The sequence below is a fragment of the Thermobia domestica genome, chromosome 11 (assembly GCF_964235325.1).
Source record: "Thermobia domestica chromosome 11, izTheDome1.hap1.1, whole genome shotgun sequence".
Lineage (NCBI taxonomy): Eukaryota > Metazoa > Arthropoda > Insecta > Zygentoma > Lepismatidae > Thermobia > Thermobia domestica.
In genome coordinates, this window is record NC_137464.1 from 151425528 (window position 1) to 151448673 (window position 23146).

At 36.1% G+C, this 23146-nt stretch overlaps 1 protein-coding gene across 1 annotated transcript; it reads left to right on the top strand.

Moving 5' to 3' along the window:
• The first annotated feature begins 20337 nt into the window (after positions 1-20337).
• LOC145665319 (protein GVQW3-like) lies at positions 20338-20766 on the top strand. The gene has a single exon (XM_081732617.1). The coding sequence runs from the start codon at positions 20338-20340 to the stop codon at positions 20764-20766; it is 429 nt and encodes a 142-aa protein (XP_081588743.1).
• The last annotated feature ends 2380 nt before the right edge of the window (positions 20767-23146 follow it).

The window sequence follows — 23146 nt, forward strand, 5'->3', positions numbered from 1 at the left end:
TATTGTGAATACGATTACGGTTTTTACTTTTAGATTTTGGTTTGTTATTAGATTCATAACTTGTGTTAGTGCTGCTACTGCTACTACGACTAGTGGAACTTCGAGTTAATGAGGTGTTAGCTACACTACTGTATAGTGAATTAGTTATACTACGAGTATTAGCAATGCTACTGGGTCTAGATTCCACATGCAAGTTCAGAATTTGTTTTTGCGTCAAGGTTAGTTGAGCTTGTAACATTTGCAGTTCTTGTTTGAGGTTACCAATTTCATTTTTAACCTCCAAAACAGTACTCTGGATTTGAAGATACTGTTTTGATTCTTTTTCCCCATCATTTGTTAATTCTACTACACTGTTGTTACAACGATCTACAGTATTTTTGAGAAAAAGTAACGATTGATTAATCCGATCAACTTCCATGCCGCAATTGTTTACACTACTTTCATTTACAGTTACCTTTTGCATGCACTGGACTACCTGTGCTTGGTGAGCTTGAATTTTACTTTCAATGTCTACCAATGAATTTCGATTGCTACGTATTTTCTCCTCAAGGTCTACGATTTTACATTCATACGTGTTAGAAATCTGTTGAAAATCATGCTTCATTTGAGTTAGTGAACTACAACTTTGGGCTTCAACCTGCTGGATAGCTAATGACAACTCATTCCGTGTCTCGATCAGCTGATTGTTCGTTTGAATGTTCATTTCATTGAAACGATCATTTACTTCTGCCTTAAAATCCCTAACTTCATGTTTCAAATTTTCAATTTCAACTTTAATTTCTACTTTAAAGGCATTGCACTCAGCTTCTACTCTCTGTATACCATTCGTAAGTTCCTGAGTTGAAAATTCATGTTTTTCACGTAACTCTGTAATTTCTGCTTTTACACTATTACCTTGTTTGACTAACTCATTATGATTATCTTTTATCACTTGGTTAGTATTAGCTAAATCTGCGGACAATTTTTTCACCGCGTCAAGCAGTGTTTCCATTTCGTTAGGACTTGACATTGCAAAATATTATACTACAAAACACAACACACCAGACATTGAATACAAAATAGTGAAGTTCAAATATTCGCTTTCTCCCCACTAAAACATCTGTCTTTGTTCGGTGCGTCAGATATAATGGTCTGTTCCTGTGAGGGAAGCCAGATATAAGGGGAGTGCCGGTCCTGGGTTCGAGTTCCGGATGTCCGTGTTCGAAACGCCAGATATAATGGGTTCGATACTCGTTTTTTCCAGTCCGAGAAGACTAACTAATAACAACATTGGGATCCGAACCTTGGATCTCCCAAAAATCTCCTTTACATCATCATTCAGATGCACTAATTAGTAAAATGACGTAAGGGACTGGTAATAAACAAGTATCTTCACTCCTCCACGGTCCTAGGCAGTAGCGGATTTAGGGGGGAGGCTAACGGGCTGAAGCCCCCCCCAAAAATCATGTTTCAAAAATTCAAAATAAGCAATGAAAGTACAAACTGCTGACAATGTAAACTTACGTACAAATATTCCATTCAATAATTATTATTTTTTCAAATATATTTCATTATTTTAACACACAGTAAGATCCATTATATTTTCAAGGGCTACTTTAGACAAGGCTACGGGGTTCTATGTAGAGTTGTTCTGACGAATGATTAGTGCCTTACTAAAGAGTTCGATTAACATGTTTCCTGCAGTAGTCAGGCCTTTAGTATCACGCTAATCATACGTTAAAACGATTCTGCATAAGGCCCTACGGTGTCTACTTGCTACGTAACTGAGTACAGCCAGCCTCCGTAAAGGAGGAGGAAAACAATTACGCTTACCGTCTGTAGCACGCAGAGTCGCAGAGTTACATTCCCGCCACTCGAAAGAATTGTATGTTTTTGTTTGAGCTTTCTGTTCTTTAAGATGTCGAAGCGTAAACAAATTGACTTAAAATTATTTATAATCAAGACTGGAAAAAAGAAAAAAGCAAGTGGTGAAGAAGAACGTTTAGGTAATGATTCTTCCAGTGCTTCTTGTGAAACTATTCCAACTGGACTCACAGCTGCAGTGCGAGGTAAGATAAACAGCTCTGACTTAAGATACTGTTCTGCAATGGACAACATTGGGAGTTTTGTTGGGCAATGTGTAATTACAAATTAAGAAAAATACCACATTTTCACAAAAACATGGACACCAAATTCAAACTATCAATTTCCATTTGTCCTTGAGTCCGGTCAGAATCGTAAATTCAATATAAAGTGGTTAACCGATTTCCCTTGGTTGTCATATAGTAGAAAGAATGAAGGTGCATACTGTAAGGTAGAGACCTGCACGGGCCAGGGTCGGCCCGAGGCCCGGCCCGGCCCGCGGGCGGGCCGACTCTGTTATTTCTTTGGGACGGGCCGGGCTTGGACGGGCCAACACTGATTTCTCTTCAGGTCGGGCCGGGCTAGGGCCGATTAATTGCAATTCTTTAAATAATTATTGGCTTTCGTTAAACGATAATTAGAATAAAGGCAAACGTTGAAGAAGTGTGCCCGTGAAAAATGTTACAAAATGAAACTTTTAAACTTTATCGGGCCCGGGCCGGGCTTGGGCCAAGAATTTTGAAAAACTTATCGGGCCGGGCCGGGCTCGGGACGAAAATCTCCAAAACATTTCGGGCCTGGGCTGGGCCGGGCCTAGGTATATTCAGGCTGGATTGGGCTCGGGCAGAAAAATTCGGCCCGTGCAGGTCTCTACTGTAAGGTATGTGTATTGTTTGGACCGGACGAAGCAGGAGAAAAACGAAAAACTCCTCTCGGAAATTTAGTGAAAACGCTGTTGAAAAAATATAAGCATGCGCTGGAACTGTTTCGGGAACATGCAGGCAATGCTTATCACAAAAGTGCTATTGAAAAAAGTGTCAATTTTGTAAGAACTTTTGAAAACCCTGAACTTTCAATTGATGTATTGCTCAATGCTGAATCCAAAAAAAGAATAACTGAAAACAGAAAGCTACTGATTCGCATTATCAAAACCATAATGTTCTGTGGTCAGGAGAATATTCCTCTTCGTGGTCATCGTAATGACGGACTTGACAAAGATACCAAAACAAATGAAGGTAAATTCAGGTCACTGCTAAGATTTCGTGTTGATGCGGGGGGCATAGAACTTGAAAAGAACTTGAAAACAGCGCCAAAAAATGCCACATTTATTATTAGGACTATCCAAAATGAACTAATCCAGTGTTGTGGTAATATCATTGCCAAAAAAAAGAAAAAAAATCGCAAATGAAATACAAAAGTCGAAACTGTATTCTGTGATTGCCGATGAGACAACAGATGCCAGCTCAGTTGAACAATTGTCTGTGTGCATTCGTTATTACGCACTGACTTATGTAAAGTGAAATAAATGTTCTTAGGTTTTATTCAAGTTAATGATATCACAGGTGAAGGTCTTGCAAAAAGTATTTTGAATAAATTTTCAGAACTAGGTTTAGATCTGTGTCACTTACGAGGGCAATCATATGATGGTGGAGCCAACATGGCAGGAAAGGTAAAAGGGGTACAGAATAGGATCCGGGAACTTAATCCGTTGGTAATATATATGCATTGTGCTTCCCACCAGTTAAATTTATCTTTAACACACGCTTGTTCTTAACCAAGTATTAGAAATGTGATAGGTACAGTCACAGAAGTAGTAAACTTTGTGCGGGACTCAGTCCAATGAATAGAAACGATGGAAAATTTAATCATTAGTCAACATCCTGAAGAAAAGAGGCACAAACTTAAAACTGTGTGAAACTCGTTTTGTTGAACGCCATGATAGCATTATATTTCTTCTTCATGTGTTTGATTCTGTTGTTGCATTTTTAAATTGTGTAGATGAAAAAGTGCCATCGATAAAATCCGCTGGACTCCTGTCGTCTACTTTGAGATTTTATTTTATTGTTGCACATTGTAGGCACAGTGCTTGGTCTTACTCTCTCACTTTCTCGCCAACTTCAGAATCCCTCTGTGGAGCTTCACCAGTGTTACACAATGATAGATAATATTTTGCATCTTCTTAAGGAGTACCGTAATGACAATGAACATTATGATACTATTTTTTTAAAAAGCAGAGGAAATAGCAAATCAAAATGGTGTTGCAACAGCATGTCCTCGTACAGTTAAAAGACAGGTACACAGATCTAGTGTAGAAGCATCAAATCCTCAAGAGTTCTACAGAAGGAATGTTTACCTTCCATTTTTGGACTACCTTATAAATGAATTGTCTTCGAGATTCTCTTCAGTTCAATCTGATATTCTCCCCCTTTTTAAACTGTTACCAGCCTTTGTGAAAGAAGTTAAAGAAAATGATGTGGTTGAATCTGCTCGCAAATATCTGGAATATTTTGATGGTTGTGAAGTTGCACTAAAAAGTGAAGTGGCTCTTTGGCCTGAGCATTGGAAAAATAAAAGCAATCCACCTAACAGTGCAATAGAAGCATACAGTGACCCACTTACAGTGTTCTATCCCAATATGAAGAAACTTCTTCACTTGCTATGTGTTCTACCTGTTACAACATGTTCTGCTGAAAGGAGCTTCTCCACTTTGAAATTGGTTAAGTCATATCTGCGGACAACAATGAGTGAAGATAGAGTAAATGGACTTGCTCTAATGAACATTCATAGAGAAAATGTTTCCATTAGTGTTGAAGATCATTTTTCTCAATTGCATCCTCGACGAATGAAATTGTTATTCCAGTAAACCAGGTAAGATCAAATTAAACAATATTGCATTAGACATAAATGTTGTTACTTCTTCATTCTATTTTGTATATTTGTTACAATGAGGTTGTACATCATGTTTGTAGTTCCTTATAATTATGGTTCCTTAATGTAGCGTGTTTAGAACCATGTATAAATCATTTAGGAAGTTTTTTCTTCAATCGAACTAACTCATGTTGAAATATGCTTATCCAAGCCCCTCCCAAAAATATTTCCTGGATCCGCCACTGGTCCTAGGATTCGGGCGTAGCACTAACTAGACACATTTGCCGTTTACCCACCTTCGCTGCCGCGTCAGCTTCAAGGTATACCAGTTAATACCTGTAAAAGAATACGAGTGGGGCAGCAATGCATGGTTTACGCCAGATGGATAGTGGCAGACGAAAGTAATGTTTGTCCTTCACTGCTTATAGATACCTTACCTGTTTGGTTCTAACCTAAGCCCTGTATACTATAAGAAAGTAATATTCTCCATTAGCTGAGAAAGACAATATAAATCACACACTTTGACATTATGAAAAACTGCTTTCACTGCATATTGAAAAAGAAAATATTTTGCATAATATTCACATTTAACCTTTAATTTCACTGGAAATAAAACATTTACAAGCGTATGATAACACAAAACACAATATTTCACTTAAACGAAAAGATGGCCCAATCACTGCGATATGTACACCGAAACGTAAGCGAATTAATACGCGAAATTATCGACCGAACGCAGTTTACTGTCGGCACTTCACTTCATCACTATATGAAGATAAGTTTATTTGATATTTTCATGGTACAGCTCGCAGTGACACTCCTCTCTGCGTTTGTTCATTCAAAAAGTCGACCATAAATATGAGACGAAAATGCATCCCTTACACAACAAGGTTACAAATCGCTAATTTTTGTAGTTGTACCATTGTAAATATTCCGTGAAGCTTATAAGGGAAGTTAAAGTCACTAAATTTATACTGAATGCTTCACTTTATCTGTTTGTTACTACGATTTCCCTGTTGGAAAGCTGGTATTTTTGCGTTTGTCTTGCTTTGTAGGTGTTGACGCTCTCTTCGCCTTTTCGCGCGTCACATCGTTGCCAGATCACAGCGCAAGAATACACTGACTAAACTAAAATATAGTTCGTAGAAAACATTAAGCTTTGACTTTATTCTATTGCTAATAATATATAATGAATGGTCCATAGGTTAATAGAAATCACATTAAAAACACTGATTGTTCGAATAAGTTGTACAATCGACGATTATTGATAGACTTCACATTGTCACGTAAAACTCTGTCATCGTCATGAGGACTTGTGCGTGGGCGTTTCTCTCGAGGGTAGCAAAATTTTTCTTCTTAATATGGACTGACGGGAAGAAGTAAGAGTGTCTGGAGAAGTGAGGTACCTTTTGGGAGAGAAATTCCTGAGCATTGTTCTTCTCCAACTGTTGATTAGTCGCATTTCATTTCCAAGAATTGATGTTGGAATAATACGAGGGTTGGTTTAAAAATTCACGCCAATCCATCTCGTTATAATGTATTCGATTGGGTTCAGATCCGGCGAGTTGGGGGACCAGCACATCACTTGGAACTCGCTCCTGCGCTCCTCGAACCACTCCATCACACTCCTGCCTTGTGACATGGTGCATTATCTTGTCGAAAAATGCTATTGCCGTTGGGAAACATGGTCGTCATGAAGAGGTGTGCGTAGTTTGCTAGCAGTGTGCGATACGCCTCGGCCGTCATGGTCCCTTGCTCGAGCTCCTCTAGACACCTGGATGCTCACGTGAATGTTCCCCAGATAATAATTCAGCCGCAGCCAGCTTGTCTCCGTCCCGCAGTGCAAGTGTCAAGGAACTGTTCCCTTGGAATACGACGGATTCGTACTCTCCCGTCGTCATGATGAAGAAGTTATTGGGATTCATCAGACAATGCAACGCTCTGCCACTATGCCAAGGTCCATTGGTGGTGGTCATGTGTTCATTTCAGTCGTAGTTGCCGATATCGTGGTGTTAACATACGAACATGAATGGGTCGTCGGCTGCGGGGGCCCATTGTTAGGAGTGTTCGGTGCACTGTGTGTTCAGACTAGTGTAGTGAAGGCCTGAGAAAAAACGAAAATTTTGGGTAAAATACCAGTCTTTTACGGTTTTCTCGAACTTGAAAAAAAAAAAGGAATATTTGGGTAAAATTGAAATTTTCGAATATTTTATTATATTATGCTTTCAAAATTAAAACTATCTTGTATTCACTAGTTTAGAGTGAAGATAATTGAGTACTTATGTTTCTTGTATTAGAATAGGAAAATTTTATGCACAACTCATCCAAACACTTCAAAGTTAGCACCGTGATAGAACGGAGTTATGGCTACAAAAGAAACTAAAGTATAATTCTAGTTAGCTTAATTAGTATAGACGCATTAAAATTATCTTTAGCAATCTTATGAAGTTCCCCCTTAATGTCAGAGAAGTCTTAAAATAACGGGGCCAGAATCATTTTAGTTAATATGTTAAATCAAACTTGTACCGGTAGTTTATAGAGATGTCTTCCTTGTTCTATGTAAAATTTCCGGAAATTTTGAATCCATTTGATAAATCATTTGTCCGAAAATATTAGCAAAAACAGGAAAATATAGCTTAAAAACTATTTCTTGGCCAGATGCTAGTCATCTTACTTGCTGTAAGATGTCTGCAGCATATACAGTAGGAAGTCGAAAATCCGAACTAATTGGGACCACAGGTAGTTCGGATTTTCGAAAATGACCAAGAAAATGCCATTTAGGCTTACATATACTGTACGGTATGTTCTTCTATCGATACAGTGGTTATTCAGTACATACCTACAGTAATTACAATGCCGTACGAAAGGCTACTTACACTTAATGTTTCTGAAGAACTTGCTCGTACACTAAATTACACTGATCTTCTAAGTCACACTTAAAACTTATAGGCCTAAGAGAAAATAAAAATATGTATGACAAACAATTACGTATGAATGAACTTTTGTAAAAACAGTCACTTCACACAACGTCGACGGACACACTATTGTTTGTTTGTCACTAGCGATATATTAAGACAAAATGTGAACAACTTCTAGGGACTGCGTTCGGATTTTTGACGTTCTGATTATCGACGTCCTACTGTATATAGAATGTATTTCGCTAACGGAAAAATACTTAAAGCAACACATTTTAATTCTACTCTTTAGTTTTTTGATTTCTGGTAAAAAACCCTCTTTATTCTTTGTATAGTTTTCGAATAACTCAAAAAGAGAGATGATCTTATTTACATATATACACATAGCCCGCACATATACCGCAAATTTGAGCAGCGAGAAATATATTAAAGGGTTGAGTATGTGAAAATTTCGTTCGTTATTATTACAGGTTAGCAGAATACCCGTTCTTCGCACGGGGAGAATAGTTTCGTTTTGGACAGAAAGGGCACCAAAACTGTCACCAATGAACTTATGGATCCCCAAAACTATGAATTCGACATTAATATCGGTACTTTTCAAATGTCTTTACATGTCACCATTCCCCCTTAGAGTACTAATGGGACTGAATTTGGATTTAAACGGCCGGAACTGTCACTGTATATCTCAGCGACCACGAAAACCATCGATTCGACACTAATATCTGTCATTTTTCCCTCTCCCCATCCCTCAAGTTGCAACTTCAAAGTGAAATAATAAAAACCATCCCGAACCTCATCTATGTTGAAAATTTTATCGAGATCGGTAAAATTTCCAAAAATTTTGAAGCCATTAATAAAAAATAATTTGTTCGGAAATATTAGCAAAAACCGGAAAATATAATTTTAAAACTATTTCTTCGTCTGATGCTAGTAATCTTACTTGCTGTAACATGTTTGCAGCATTATACAATGTATTTTGCTAACAGGAAAAATACATAAAGCAACATGTTTTAATTTTACTTTTTTAGTTTCAAATTTCTGGTAAAATCCTCCCTCTTTATTATTTGTATGTTTTTCGAATAACTCAAAAGTGATATAATCTTATTTACACATACACACATATACCGCACAGGTGAGTAAATTTGAGCAGCGAAAAATATATTAAAGAGTTGAATATGTGAAACTTCCGTTCGTTATTATTACAGACTAGCCGAATAGCTTGCACGGGGATAATACGTTCCATTTTAGACATAAAGAGCACCTAAACTGTCACCAATGAACTTATCGATTCCCAAAACTATGAATTCGTCACTCATGTTACTGTTCTCGTCCCCTCTTAGAAGTACAAATGGGACTGAATTTGTGGATTTAAAGGTAATCTTCTATTCATCTCAGGGACCCCGAAAAGTATGGATTCGACGACCGCCATTTTCGATCATGTATCTCTCTCTCTCTGTATATATATAATATATATATATATATATATATATATATATATATATATATGTGTGTGTGTGTGTGTAGTTTTTTTAATAATAAAGATGCCGGTACGCTGGACCTCACGTTCACAATGATTAAAAAGTTGGAAAGTTGGTTGCATACCTTTCAGGGTAATAATAATAATAATAATAATAATAATAATAATAATAATAATAATAATAATAATAATAATAATAATAATAATAATAATAATAATAATAATAATGAGCACAATTAGCTCCCCATGTTCAAACTTCAAACCCTACACTTTTGAGTAGAACACCATTTTCATAAAAGATAATTGAAACATAAGCAGGTACGCAGGATTTTTTTTAAAAAGAAAAATGAATTGAAATCTTTAAGTTTTACGTCCCGCAATTATGCTGATTAGGCTAAAGAAGGCGGTGATGATGAGAAATGAATGAAATGGTGGAATGAAGAAAGTGGAAGGAAACGGGAGAATCCCGAGGAAACCCACGAGCGCGGTGTTTGTCCACCACAAAGTCCACTCGGCGCTAGCTGGGATCGACCCAGGGAACCCAAGCACCGGAGGTAAACGCACTACCACTGAGACACAGCTCCCCCTATTTATTTCGGAAGGGTTAAAGGTAGAGATGCAAAAAACCCGGCTTTTTTGAATCGATGTTTTTTTACATAAAAAACCGGCCTTTTTGGGAAAAAACGAGAATTTTGGAAATTTTGGCTTTTTCATTTTCATGATTTTTCTATCTAAATAGCTTTCCTATAGTATGCTCTATAGTTAGATAAGAATTCCATGACCTAAATGCCATATTTCGCTCTGAAATTCACCATCAAGATGGATGGAGTACATGTTTTACGAATTAAAGCTAAGATGAAGAATGTAGTATTTGAGGGCAATTTTAGAGGTTATTTAACTTTATTTTAACTTTTGAGTTATCGACATTTTTTCCCTCTAGATCATTTTAGTTTATCATCCGTATTTCATTTCTAAGAGCTTAGTACTCTAGCTTCTAGCGCAAGAGTTAAACTTATGTTTTTCTATATATCCGTCAAAGCGTGCGTTTTTCAATATATCCGTCAAACCGTACTTCCACATTTCTGTTATACTGTAGCTGTGCAATGATTTAGCAATAATTTTCCGGATACAATCTTGAATACCAATTTACACAAATAATCAGTAGCGGATTTAGAAAAGCACTTTGGGAGGGGTTTCTCTGATGGTTTCGTTTTCTAAAGTGTCCTAATTTGTTTGGGAGGTGCTTGAAGTGTATGAGTACAGGCATAATTAATATTTCGTTTCGTTTATATGTTTAGCAATAATCTTCCAGATACAACCTTGAAGATCATTTTATACTGAGAATAAATGGCGGATTTAGAAAAAAGTATTTTGGGAGGGGTTTTTCTTACTAATGTTTAGTTTTTCGAAACATTCGTAATTTTTATTTGAGGGGAGCTTAAAGTTTATGAGTAAAGGCATAACTAATAGATATTTTGTTTGTTTTAGACATTCCGTAACTTTGGGGAACAGGCTTCAGTCCGAAAGACCGGCCCCTAACCTTCGCAAAACCGTCACTGCTGGTAATTATAGTTAGTAATAATAACGATTTAAAAACAATAAGAAAGGAAGTCAGCCAACTCACAGTACACGCACTATTTCTACTTTCACAGATGGAATGAAGAAAAGCTTTGTCAGAATGGTCGAATGCTGAGTTGAATCCCCGACTTCCCGATAGAAGCGCAAAAGCTAACCACTCAGTCATGTTTGTTGTGCAGTTGTATTTAGCTTAACTCAAATATATTCCGTAGTCCAATTTTTTCGGGGGGGGGGGGGATCCGTAATGATATGTTGAATCCCTCTTGTTAAAAATTCAGAAAACTTGAGAATTGAGTAAACCGTGACGGTGGTTATATAAAACTTAACTGTAGAATTTCAAGAATATACAGAACCAGAAAATCTAGATGTGCAGCCTATAAGCGTATCATATAAATCTAAGTATTTTTCTTGTTTTATTTAAATTTTATTTTGTTTCAAAAAGAGGATATGGAATATTTTGAAATAAAAATACTACATACAATTTTGTTAATTTGTGTATTTTTTTAAAGAAGTGTTTACTTTTAGGGTTGGCTGGTTTACACCAACTGTTTTTTTTTTTTTTTTTAATGACTGGTTTAAACCAAAAATATAAAAAGAATGAAAAATGCGAATCGTGTGAACTTCATGGTGACGTTTCCACATATCAAACCATCTGCATTAGTTTTATTTCCTTTTCAGCTTTTAATCAAGGTGTCCCATGTTCAATTCTCGGTCGAACCACAACCCTTCTTTCATGCGTAAACCAAGTTGCGGTTCGGATGTCACTTTAAGCGAAAGTCTTCTCCTTGATAACCTCGGTATTACGTAAGGGTGTTAAGCTTGAACATACGAAACGAAAAAAAATTGTCTATTTCTGCATGCCTATTTTATAAAGAAGCCAAAGTTTCTTAATATATTGATAGAAATTGGCAAAATTTATCGATTGCCTACGTAGCTTCCAACATTAGCTTGGATTGGACTTTCAATGATATCTACATACTAAGTTTGTAATTTAATACCTCAGTTTTAGCGTACTGATTATGATACGTTGACCTTTAAATTTTACATGCAAAGCAATAACAGGATTTTCCCGTCATTGTCTTACATTTACAGTAATGACGGGATTTTCCCGATGGCTAGCGCAGGAGTTTCTCAATTTAAGAAATTTACTGACCGGACTTCTTTAAGCTTATGGGACCTCTTCCAACATAACCCCGTTTTCCATAATAACACCAAGGCGAAACAAACTTATTTCTGTTAATATGTCATATAAATACATAAAGCAAAATATCTAAATCAAAAAAACATAGTTTAAACAAAAAACCTGATTTAAACTCCCCCCAAAACGGGTTTTTGGCATTTTCAAAAACAACACTGCTTACTTTGCCAACCCTGCTGCTTACTTTTGTATATAGGAGGTTAAAAAATTCTTGTTATATACATTGGTTAATCCTTTGGAATTCATAATGTAAATTTGTTGAAGTAAAATTGTTTGAATTATCTTTTCGAAATTCATGGTTTATTTTCGAGGTTTTTTATTTATTTTTATTTATTTATTAAACAAATTTCCAGATACAGCATAATTGTGCCATTTTACACAGGGAAATGTCAACAAGAGGGAAAAAAGAAAAAGAATTAAAAAACAACAACAGTAACATCAATAGTATTGACAAAGAGTGCACAAGTAATATTATTTAACCAGCACGCGTTTTATTGCTCTTTCAAACACCGGGTAGCTCGAAAAAATGTCCACCTCACTTGTTAGATTATTATAATAGTTGGGAACTCGGTGAAAAAGAGACCTCTCTATAATTGTCAAACTAGGGCTTGCAAGATGGAATAGGTGGGTATTCCGGATTTTGCGGGAAGGGCCATGTAAGGATAATTGTTGAATTAGGGTTTCTGATCTTAGGTTCCCATTTACAATCTTATGAAGAAACTTCAAATCAGAGTTATTTCTGCGTACTTCCGGCGTCTGGATATCGCAAAATTTCCTCCTTAGGTAATATTCGAAGTGTGGGAACACGAAAACGTACTATTGCAATAAAGAAATTGAGAACAGACTCAAGTCTAGAAAGATGTGTTGGTGCGGCCATGGCCCATATGGGAGAGCAGTATTCGATCTTGGGTGCTATTAGAGTTTTATAGAATGTTGTTAATGATGCCACAGTACGTAGTTCAGTGAATCGGTAAAGAAGCCACAGCATACGCATTGATTTCTTAACTATTGAGGAGATGTGGTCAGAGAACGAGAGTTTCGAATCAAAGATGACACCAAGATCATTATGACTGGCAGAATGTGTTATAGGGGAATCGTTAATATAGTATTTGGAGAGAACAGGAGACTTTTTCAGAGTAATTGTAATACCGTCACATTTCTTACTGTTAAGTTTTAATTGCCACATTTCACACCAGTCTACAAGATAATTTATGTCTTCCTGTAAAGCAATTGTGTCATGGAAACATGATATTTCTCTATATAATTTGCAATCGTCAGCAGAAAGCAAAAAGCCACTAGGATTAACTGATAGGTGAGAGTAGAGATCGTCCATATACAGGACAAATTTTATATTATTATCGGCATCAACCACTAATTAAATGTCTTTTTGTGTTATAGAGAAGGGAAACAAAGTCTGCTTTACGAATTTAAAGCAGAATTTTTAAAAAAAGCCCAAAATTTCCTAAGCAAAAAAGCGAAGCAGAAAAACCGAGTTTTTTTTAAAAAAAAAAAGCCGTTTTTCCCAGCCCTTGCATCTTTAGTTAAAGGTATTCGGGGGGTTCAAGGTCAGTTTGAGGATAAATTATATTAAAATTTGTAAACTTGCCCCTTAAATTAAACTAAATTTCCACAAAATCAGGATTTCGGGGGGTTCGGACTTCTAAATTGCACCCCTGCATTTGTCCCTGTTAAAATATCTACGTTTTATAGCCTATTCCAGATAGCAACGTAAATTATGAAAAGATAGCATAATATTTTAAAACATGGTCATAGGATAAGAAATGTACTCACACAGTCCTTGGCAATTTTAAAAAAAGCGACTATATTTTTTGTCATATCTGGAGATAACATCTCGACGTTCCTCTACACACTACACACTACGTACGTCCAAGATTCAACTAAAATTTTAATAAATCGAAAATATTTACAGCTTCCTTGTCTGACACACCACGCAACAAATCACACGACCAAGTAAATGAAAGATACTTCATTGCTGAAAGTTCATTCCACGACGTTTTAGTGGCCCCGAAACCGAAGCCGCGTGCAAAATGTTTAGACTCACAGGATCTCTTGAGCCGCTGTGGTCGAAACTTCAATCTTTTCCACCTGTAATTGAGCACAAATTCGAGAGCGCGACTAGTTGAAGTTGCTTCTCAATGCAAAAAAAAAAAAAACTAAGATTTTAGACAGAAAGCTTGGTTTACTAAATTGCTTTTCTCAACGTGTCCACAAGTTACAAAAGTGAGCGGGCTTTCATATCCAAAGAAATTTGTGCCAAAGCATACAAAGAAACAATAGCACAATAGTTTCAATACCATCTGTGTGGTCTTTCGGTAGGCCACACATCCCGTAAGAAGCTAAATCCTAAATTGTAAAATTGGTAGGAGGAAAGGGTAGTTTGGGCTGCACCCGTGGCCAAAACAAAAGACTCGTAGCCGGCTTGTATAGATAATAGAATGGAAATTTTCTAGTATTTCTGCATCTTGAATGTACATTTCCATTTATGTATGCCTATTTGTGAAAGAGAGAGAGAGTCTGACTTTTCCTCATCGTCCACTTTTGCCTTATTGCTTTATTTATCTCAGGAATTCAACCTTCAACTTTTCAACTCTAATGGCCACTGAATTAGCGACACACAAATTTGTTGTGAGACAGCAGTGTTTTCAGAAAAACAATCTGGTCGGTTCAGAGCCTTTTATGGGTTTATATTACCGTGCGAAAAAGGAATGAACATAGTAAAGCGCGAGGACGTACCAGCGAGAGAAAGTTCCCTGAATATTATTAACTGACTTCAAGAAGGAATAAAGATTCGCAGCTCTTTCTCCTGAAAGAAAAATGAAAACGAAAACAAAGAAACAAAAGAACTATGATTTTCAATAAACCTATACACTTACTATTTGGTATTTTTTAAAGTTCCTTGTCAACCTATTTGTAAGGCAGGAAAGGAAATATTCCGCTACCATTAAAAAGTGCAAGTATGCCGTACCGTTGCGTACCGACAGAAAAAATCGACACTGATATCGACGAGTTTCAATAATTTTTTATATATCTCCTCCTCCTCTAAGTTGTGGGGCTGAATTTTTATTTAAATGGCATCGGAAGTATCATTGCTCATTTCAGCGACCCTGAAAATTGTTGATTCGACACTAATATGTCTTTTTCCCCTCTTCCCTTCCCTCAAGTTGCACGTTCAAAGCGAAATAGTAAAAACCTTCCCGAACCTCATCTATGTTGAAAATTTTATCGAGGTCGGTTTGATGATTCAAGAGTTATTAAGTTAGAAACATAGTCACTTTCATTTCGATTGTAATAGGTAATCTGTCGCATTAGAAAACATGTATTTGTTTACATACAGGATTTTGTACATAAAGTTTAAGTAAGTGTCTATATTAATATATTAATTAATAGTAATTATATGTTTTAGTGCATGAGCATTAGTGAAATTTGCCTACTGCTGTGACGCCACTCTTTTGATTGTTCCTTCGTCTCTGGATCATATAAATGGATCCATGTTTCATCCTCCGTGACCAAATGTTCCACAAAATTAGTCGCTTCCTGCTCAAAACGGCTCAAAACCTCTTTGGAAGCAAGCACTCTTGCACGCTTTTGATCGGCTTGCAAACATTTCGGCACCCATTTGGTAGAAATTTGTTCATGTGCAAATGATCGCAAATAATGATACCAACGTGTTCACGAGATATACCTAGATTCTCTGCTATACCTTTAGCAGAAATTCGTCTGCCTGTGAGAATCATTTCATGAACCTGTTCAACGATTTCTGGCAACAATCACTATGGATGGTCTCCCAGGGCTGGGGTCGTCTTCAGTGCCAAAATGGCCTGTTTTAGATTTCACAACCCAGTTGTTCACTGTGGCATAACAAGGTGCATGAAGCCCCAATGTTTGTTGCATCTCACCATGGATCGTCTTTGCAAATTTCCCCTGGAGGAAGAGGAACTTCATCACCGCTCGACTGTTAACATCGTTGAACTTGTTGGGCTGCCCTGCCATCTCAAGCACTCACCTAAAAAAAAAAAAAAAAAAAAAAAAAAACTTTCCTTAGTACCAATGTTTTAATATTTCGTCACAAACATATAGACACATGTAGCTTTCAAATAAAAACAACCATTTTAAATATCGGAAGGGAGAAGGGGTCAAAGCTAAGGACTTCCCAGCATTCCCTCGTGTTTCTGATTTGTTTAATTTTGCCCACGAGAAGAGAAATTTCCCACCCCGTTTCTAAAACAAACAAAATAACATGACAATTAACATTTTACATTCGAGACGGGATAAGGGTAATTCAAATTATCATGTCGCTTTAGAGATGAGAATCGAGACGAGATGAAAAGTATCGTAAACATTTCTCTTCTTGTTACGATTCTCGAAATAGTGCATGTCCATTGTTTAAGTAACAATTGCTCTGTGGACGGAATCTTATAAGCTTTGTATTTTACAGCTCATTGAATTATGGTCTGTGTAGGTATTTTTTAGCAAAGCTTTTATACTTATCTCTGCATATCCTAAAAATGAGTATATTATATGCCTTACTGTTGAGTGATGTTCAATTATTTCTATTACAGTTATTTTTCTTAAAACATACAGTAGAACACTTTCTACATGAAACGTTAGTGAAAATCTTTTGTTTAAAATGTGGGTAGTTGCAGAAGTGTATCTTGAAGGTACGGAAACCTTTCTCCGAAATCCCGACGTTTAAGTAAGTATTTCCAAATTTTAGACCTACTTTAAAACTTTAAATACCATTATTATTATTATTATTATTATTATTATTATTATTATTATTATTATTATTATTATTATTATTATTATTATTATTATTATTATTATTGTTACTGAATATTTGATACCTAAATATTACGTCTTATTCCAATGCAAATAAGCATACTGCAGTTAAGAAAAATCAAAAGAAATTTGTTGGACCCTCTATAAGGATGAATTGCCTTATAAGAGATACTTTGGAAGGGAGAGAGTGGATAGAAAGAAGGTGTCAGCTACTGAACAATATGAAAATCGAACCTTCGGGTGACTTAACAGAAAATAAGTAGGATTTATCTTAATCACGATACATAGTAACGCCCCTTTTTTGGGTATAATACATTGGATTATGTTTGCGTTATATTGATATTTTAACAATATATATATATACAAAAATACTTCGTATTTACCAATTTTGGTTGAACGAATATATGGAACGTGTTTGAAAATGACGAACGGAAATATTATTATTATTTTTAGCAAGAGTGGAAGAACGTAGAAACAATTTCACAGTGTCGTTTCAGACAAATTTATGACTCACATTAGACCTTAAAAACGACCGTTTTGTATTCACGCATTGTTTACGAAACACGCCGTTTTCAGACAGTAGGAATCGAGAGTGTAGACTGTGACGTCATGTTAGTTTCCCCCTGTGAAGGCAGTCGTTTCAACTCTAGCTTGTAAGAACGAGAGAAATTGACTATGTTTTATGTTATTATAAATCAGAAATATCAACTTTATAGATTATAAACTATTTCGGAATTTCGTCGGCGGGAGTCTAACCTCGGACCCCTGACTCACGAAAGGACTGCAAGGCCACTGGCCTAAGACTGCTCTTCTAAGTAAGAGTCAAGAACCACTCGTCTATATAACAAATTGCAAACGTTTAGGATTTCAATATTTTATTGACGATGAAACACTGATTTCGGTCATGATAAAACACTATAGTCCAGAGAATTTAAGTTTACTTTTTTAAAAAAAAAAAAAAAAAAAAGACCGAAAGTATCTCCGTAACTTACCTCTATTATATTCGGTTATTCTCGTTTTACATTTATTTCCAGTAACGTTGAACGACAGGGACACGAACACAAATACATCGAGTACATTTAATATTTCAAAGGTTCTCCCATCGGGAATCGAAACTGAAACTCCGCCAACTGAACTATCTGATGGGTGGGGTGCCTGGTTCGTTCCCAAGGCAAGTAAGCTTGAGACGGACAACATCTAGTCTTCTCGGGACACTCCCACTTTCTCATTCTACCAATTTATCCATCATAGTTCACTTGCTTTAATCATAGTCTTCCTCAACCTAACATTCATAATCGTGGGACATTAAACGTAAAGATTACATTTTCTAGCTGGTAACCCAAACCAATCCGAATCGAGAAACAGTTGCATATTATTGCTCATTAAAATGTTTTCACAAAAAATATTTAGAAAAAAACGGGGAATCGTTATCGTGTCTCGTTTTAGGTGAAGGTATTATGAGTCTGCTGTTTCACTTCTGAATGGAATTACGATTTCCCGTTTCTTTTCTAATTGGTTTGGGTTAACAGCTTGAAAATATAATCTTTACGTTTAATGTCCCACGATTATGTCTGGTAGGTTGAAGAAGACTATGATTAAAGCAAGTGAATTATGATGAGCAAATTGGTGGAATGAAAAAGTGGAAGTGTCCCGAGAAAACATACGAGCACAATGTTGTCAGTCTCAAGGTTACTTGTCTTGGGAACGAACTAGGGACCTCACCCATCAGATAGTTCAGTAGGGGGGTCTCAGTTACGATTCCCGATGGGAGAGCCTTTGAAATATTAAATGTTCTCGATGCATCTGTGTTCGTGTCCCTCTCGTTCAACGTTACTGGAAATAAATGTAAAACGAGAATAACCGAATATAATAGAGGTAAGTTACGGAGATACTTTCGGTCTTTTTTTTTTTTTTTTTTTTTAAAAAAAAGTAAACTTAAATTCTCTGGACTATAGTGTTTTATCATGACCGAAATCAGTGTTTCATCGTTAATAAAATATTGAAATCCTAAACGTTTGCAATTTGTTATATAGACGAGTGGTTCTTGACTCTTACTTAGAAGAGCAGTCTTAGGCCAGTGGCCTTGCAGTCCATTCGTGAGTCAGGGGTCCGAGGTTAGACTCCCGCCGACGAAATTCCGAAATATTTTATAATTTACAAAGTTGATATTTCTGATTTATAATAACATAAAACATAGTCAATTTCTCTCGTTCTTACAAGTTAGAGTTGAAACGACTGTCTTCACAGGGGGAAAACTAACATGACGTCACAGTCTACACTCTCGATTCCTACTGTCTGAAAACGGCGTGTTTCGTAAACAAGCGTGAATACAAAACGGTCGTTTTTAAGGTCTAGTGTGAGTCATAAATTTGTCTGAAACGACACTGTGAAATTGTTTCTACGTTCTTCCACTCTTGCTAAAAATAATAATAATATTTCCGTTCGTCATTTTCAAACACGTTCCATATATTCGTTCAACCAAAATTGGTAAATACGAAGTATTTTTGTATACATATTTTGTTAAAATATCAATATAACGCAAACATAATCCAATGTATTTTACCCAAAAAAGGGGCGTTACTATGTATCGTGATTAAGATAAATACTACTTATTTTCTGTTAAGTCACCCGAAGGTTCGATTTTCATATTGTTCAGTAGCTGACACCTTCTTTCTATCCACTCTCTCCCTTCCAAAGTATCTCTTATAAGGCAATTCATCCTTATAGAGGGTCCAACAAATTTCTTTTGATTTTTCTTAACTGCAGTATGCTTATTTACATTGGAATAAGACGTAATATTTAGGTATCAAATATTCAGTAATAATAATAATAATAATAATAATAATAATAATAATAATAATAATAATAATAATAATAATAATAATAATAATAATAATAATAATAATAATAATGGTATTTAAAGTTTTAAAGTAGGTCTAAAATTTGGAAATACTTACTTAAACGTCGGGATTTCGGAGAAAGGTTTCCGTACCTTCAAAATACACTTCTGCAACTACCCACATTTTAAACAAAAGATTTTCACTAACGTTTCATGTAGAAAGTGTTCTACTGTATGTTTTAAGAAAAATAACTGTAATAGAAATAATTGAACATCACTCAACAGTAAGGCATATAATATACTCATTTTTAGGATATGCAGAGATAAGTATAAAAGCTTTGCTAAAAAATACCTACACAGACCATAATTCAATGAGCTGTAAAATACAAAGCTTATAAGATTCCGTCCACAGAGCAATTGTTACTTAAACAATGGACATGCACTATTTCGAGAATCGTAACAAGAAGAGAAATGTTTACGATACTTTTCATCTCGTCTCGATTCTCATCTCTAAAGCGACATGATAATTTGAATTACCCTTATCCCGTCTCGAATGTAAAATGTTAATTGTCATGTTATTTTGTTTGTTTTAGAAACGGGGTGGGAAATTTCTCTTCTCGTGGGCAAAATTAAACAAATCAGAAACACGAGGGAATGCTGGGAAGTCCTTAGCTTTGACCCCTTCTCCCTTCCGATATTTAAAATGGTTGTTTTTATTTGAAAGCTACATGTGTCTATATGTTTGTGACGAAATATTAAAACATTGGTACTAAGGAAAGTTTTTTTTTTTTTTTTTTTTTTTTTTAGGTGAGTGCTTGAGATGGCAGGGCAGCCCAACAAGTTCAACGATGTTAACAGTCGAGCGGTGATGAAGTTCCTCTTCCTCCAGGGGAAATTTGCAAAGACGATCCATGGTGAGATGCAACAAACATTGGGGGTTCATACACCTTGTTATGCCACAGTGAACAACTGGGTTGTGAAATTTAAAACAGGCCATTTTGGCACTGAAGACGACCCCCGCCCTGGGAGACCATCCATAGTGATTGTGCCAGAAATCGTTGAACAGGTTCATGAAATGATTCTCACAGACAGAGGAATTTCTGCTAAAGGTATAGCAGAGGATCTAGGCATATCTCGTGAACGCGTTGGTGTCATTATTCGCGATCATTTGCACATGAACAAATTTCTACCAAATGGTGCCGAAATGTTTGCAAGCCGATCAAAAGCGTGCAAGAGTGCTTCCTTCTAAAGAGGTTTTGAGCCGTTTTGAGCAGGAAGCGACTAATTTTGTGGAACATTTGGTCACGGAGGATGAAACATGGATCCATTTATATGATCCAGAGACGAAGGAACAATCAAAAGAGTGGCGTCACAGCAGTAGGCAAATTTCACTAATGCTCATGCACTAAAACATATAATTACTATTAATTAATATATTAATATAGACACTTACTTAAACTTTATGTACAAAATCCTGTATGTAAACAAATACATGTTTTCTAATGCGACAGATTACCTATTACAATCGAAATGAAAGTGACTATGTTTCTAACTTAATAACTCTTGAATCATCAAACCGACCTCGATAAAATTTTCAACATAGATGAGGTTCGGGAAGGTTTTTACTATTTCGCTTTGAACGTGCAACTTGAGGGAAGGGAAGAGGGGAAAAAGACATATTAGTGTCGAATCAACAATTTTCAGGGTCGCTGAAATGAGCAATGATACTTCCGATGCCATTTAAATAAAAATTCAGCCCCACAACTTAGAGGAGGAGGAGATATATAAAAAATTATTGAAACTCGTCGATATCAGTGTCGATTTTTTCTGTCGGTACGCAACGGTACGGCATACTTGCACTTTTTAATGGTAGCGGAATATTTCCTTTCCTGCCTTACAAATAGGTTGACAAGGAACTTTAAAAAATACCAAATAGTAAGTGTATAGGTTTATTGAAAATCATAGTTCTTTTGTTTCTTTGTTTTCGTTTTCATTTTTCTTTCAGGAGAAAGAGCTGCGAATCTTTATTCCTTCTTGAAGTCAGTTAATAATATTCAGGGAACTTTCTCTCGCTGGTACGTCCTCGCGCTTTACTATGTTCATTCCTTTTTCGCACGGTAATATAAACCCATAAAAGGCTCTGAACCGACCAGATTGTTTTTCTGAAAACACTGCTGTCTCACAACAAATTTGTGTGTCGCTAATTCAGTGGCCATTAGAGTTGAAAAGTTGAAGGTTGAATTCCTGAGATAAATAAAGCAATAAGGCAAAAGTGGACGATGAGGAAAAGTCAGACTCTCTCTCTCTTTCACAAATAGGCATACATAAATGGAAATGTACATTCAAGATGCAGAAATACTAGAAAATTTCCATTCTATTATCTATACAAGCCGGCTACGAGTCTTTTGTTTTGGCCACGGGTGCAGTCCAAACTACCCTTTCCTCCTACCAATTTTACAATTTAGAATTTAGCTTCTTACGGGATGTGTGGCCTACCGAAAGACCACACAGATGGTATTGAAACTATTGTGCTATTGTTTCTTTGTATGCTTTGGCACAAGTTTCTTTGGATATGAAAGCCCGCTCACTTTTGTTACTTGTGGACACGTTGAGAAAAGCAATTTAGTAAACCAAGCTTTCTGTCTAAAATCTTAGTTTTTTTTTTTTTTTTGCATTGAGAAGCAACTTCAACTAGTCGCGCTCTCGAATTTGTGCTCAATTACAGGTGGAAAAGATTGAAGTTTCGACCACAGCGGCTCAAGAGATCCTGTGAGTCTAAACATTTTGCAAGCGGCTTCGGTTTCGGGGACACTAAAACGTCGTGGAATGAACTTTCAGCAATGAAGTATCTTTCATTTACTTGGTCGTGCGATTTGTTGCGTGGTTTGTCAGACAAGGAAGCTGTAAATATTTTCGATTTATTAAAATTTTAGTTGAATCTTGGACGTACGTATAAGTGTGTAGTGTGTAGAGGAACGTCGAGTTGTTATCTCCAGATATGACAAAAAATATAGTCGCTTTTTTAAAATTGCCAAGGACTGTGTGAGTACATTTCTTATCCTATGACCATGTTTTAAAATATTATGCTATCTTTTCGTAATTTACGTTGCTATCTGGAATAGGCTATAAAACGTAGATATTTTAACAGGGACAAATGCAGGGGTGGAATTTAGAAGTCCGGACCCCCCGAAATCCTGATTTATGTGGAAATTTAGTCTAATTTAAGGGGCAAGTTTACAAATTTTAATATAATTTGTAATATGCCATTACAGTCTAATGTGATGATGTTTTAATAGGAGGGTGCCCGAAATTTTTTGCACCGACTGTACTTGACGTTTAACAAAAAATTTCTGGCTGTTCATATAATGGGTGATTTTGTTTGTTATTCTATTTCAAATTAATAAGGAAAGCTGTAAAATATTCATTAGGAATTGTAGTTTTGGGAATCAATATCTTTATTTATATATTAAATTAGTTATAAGTCTTGTATATGGATATGTAAATGGATTATTACAATTCTTACGGTGTCAGTGCGATCTGAAAATACAGGTCCACAATTGGACGGAACTTTTCGAATAAATAACCAATCTAAAATTCGACAGAATTTTCAGGACCACCCTTCACCTCTC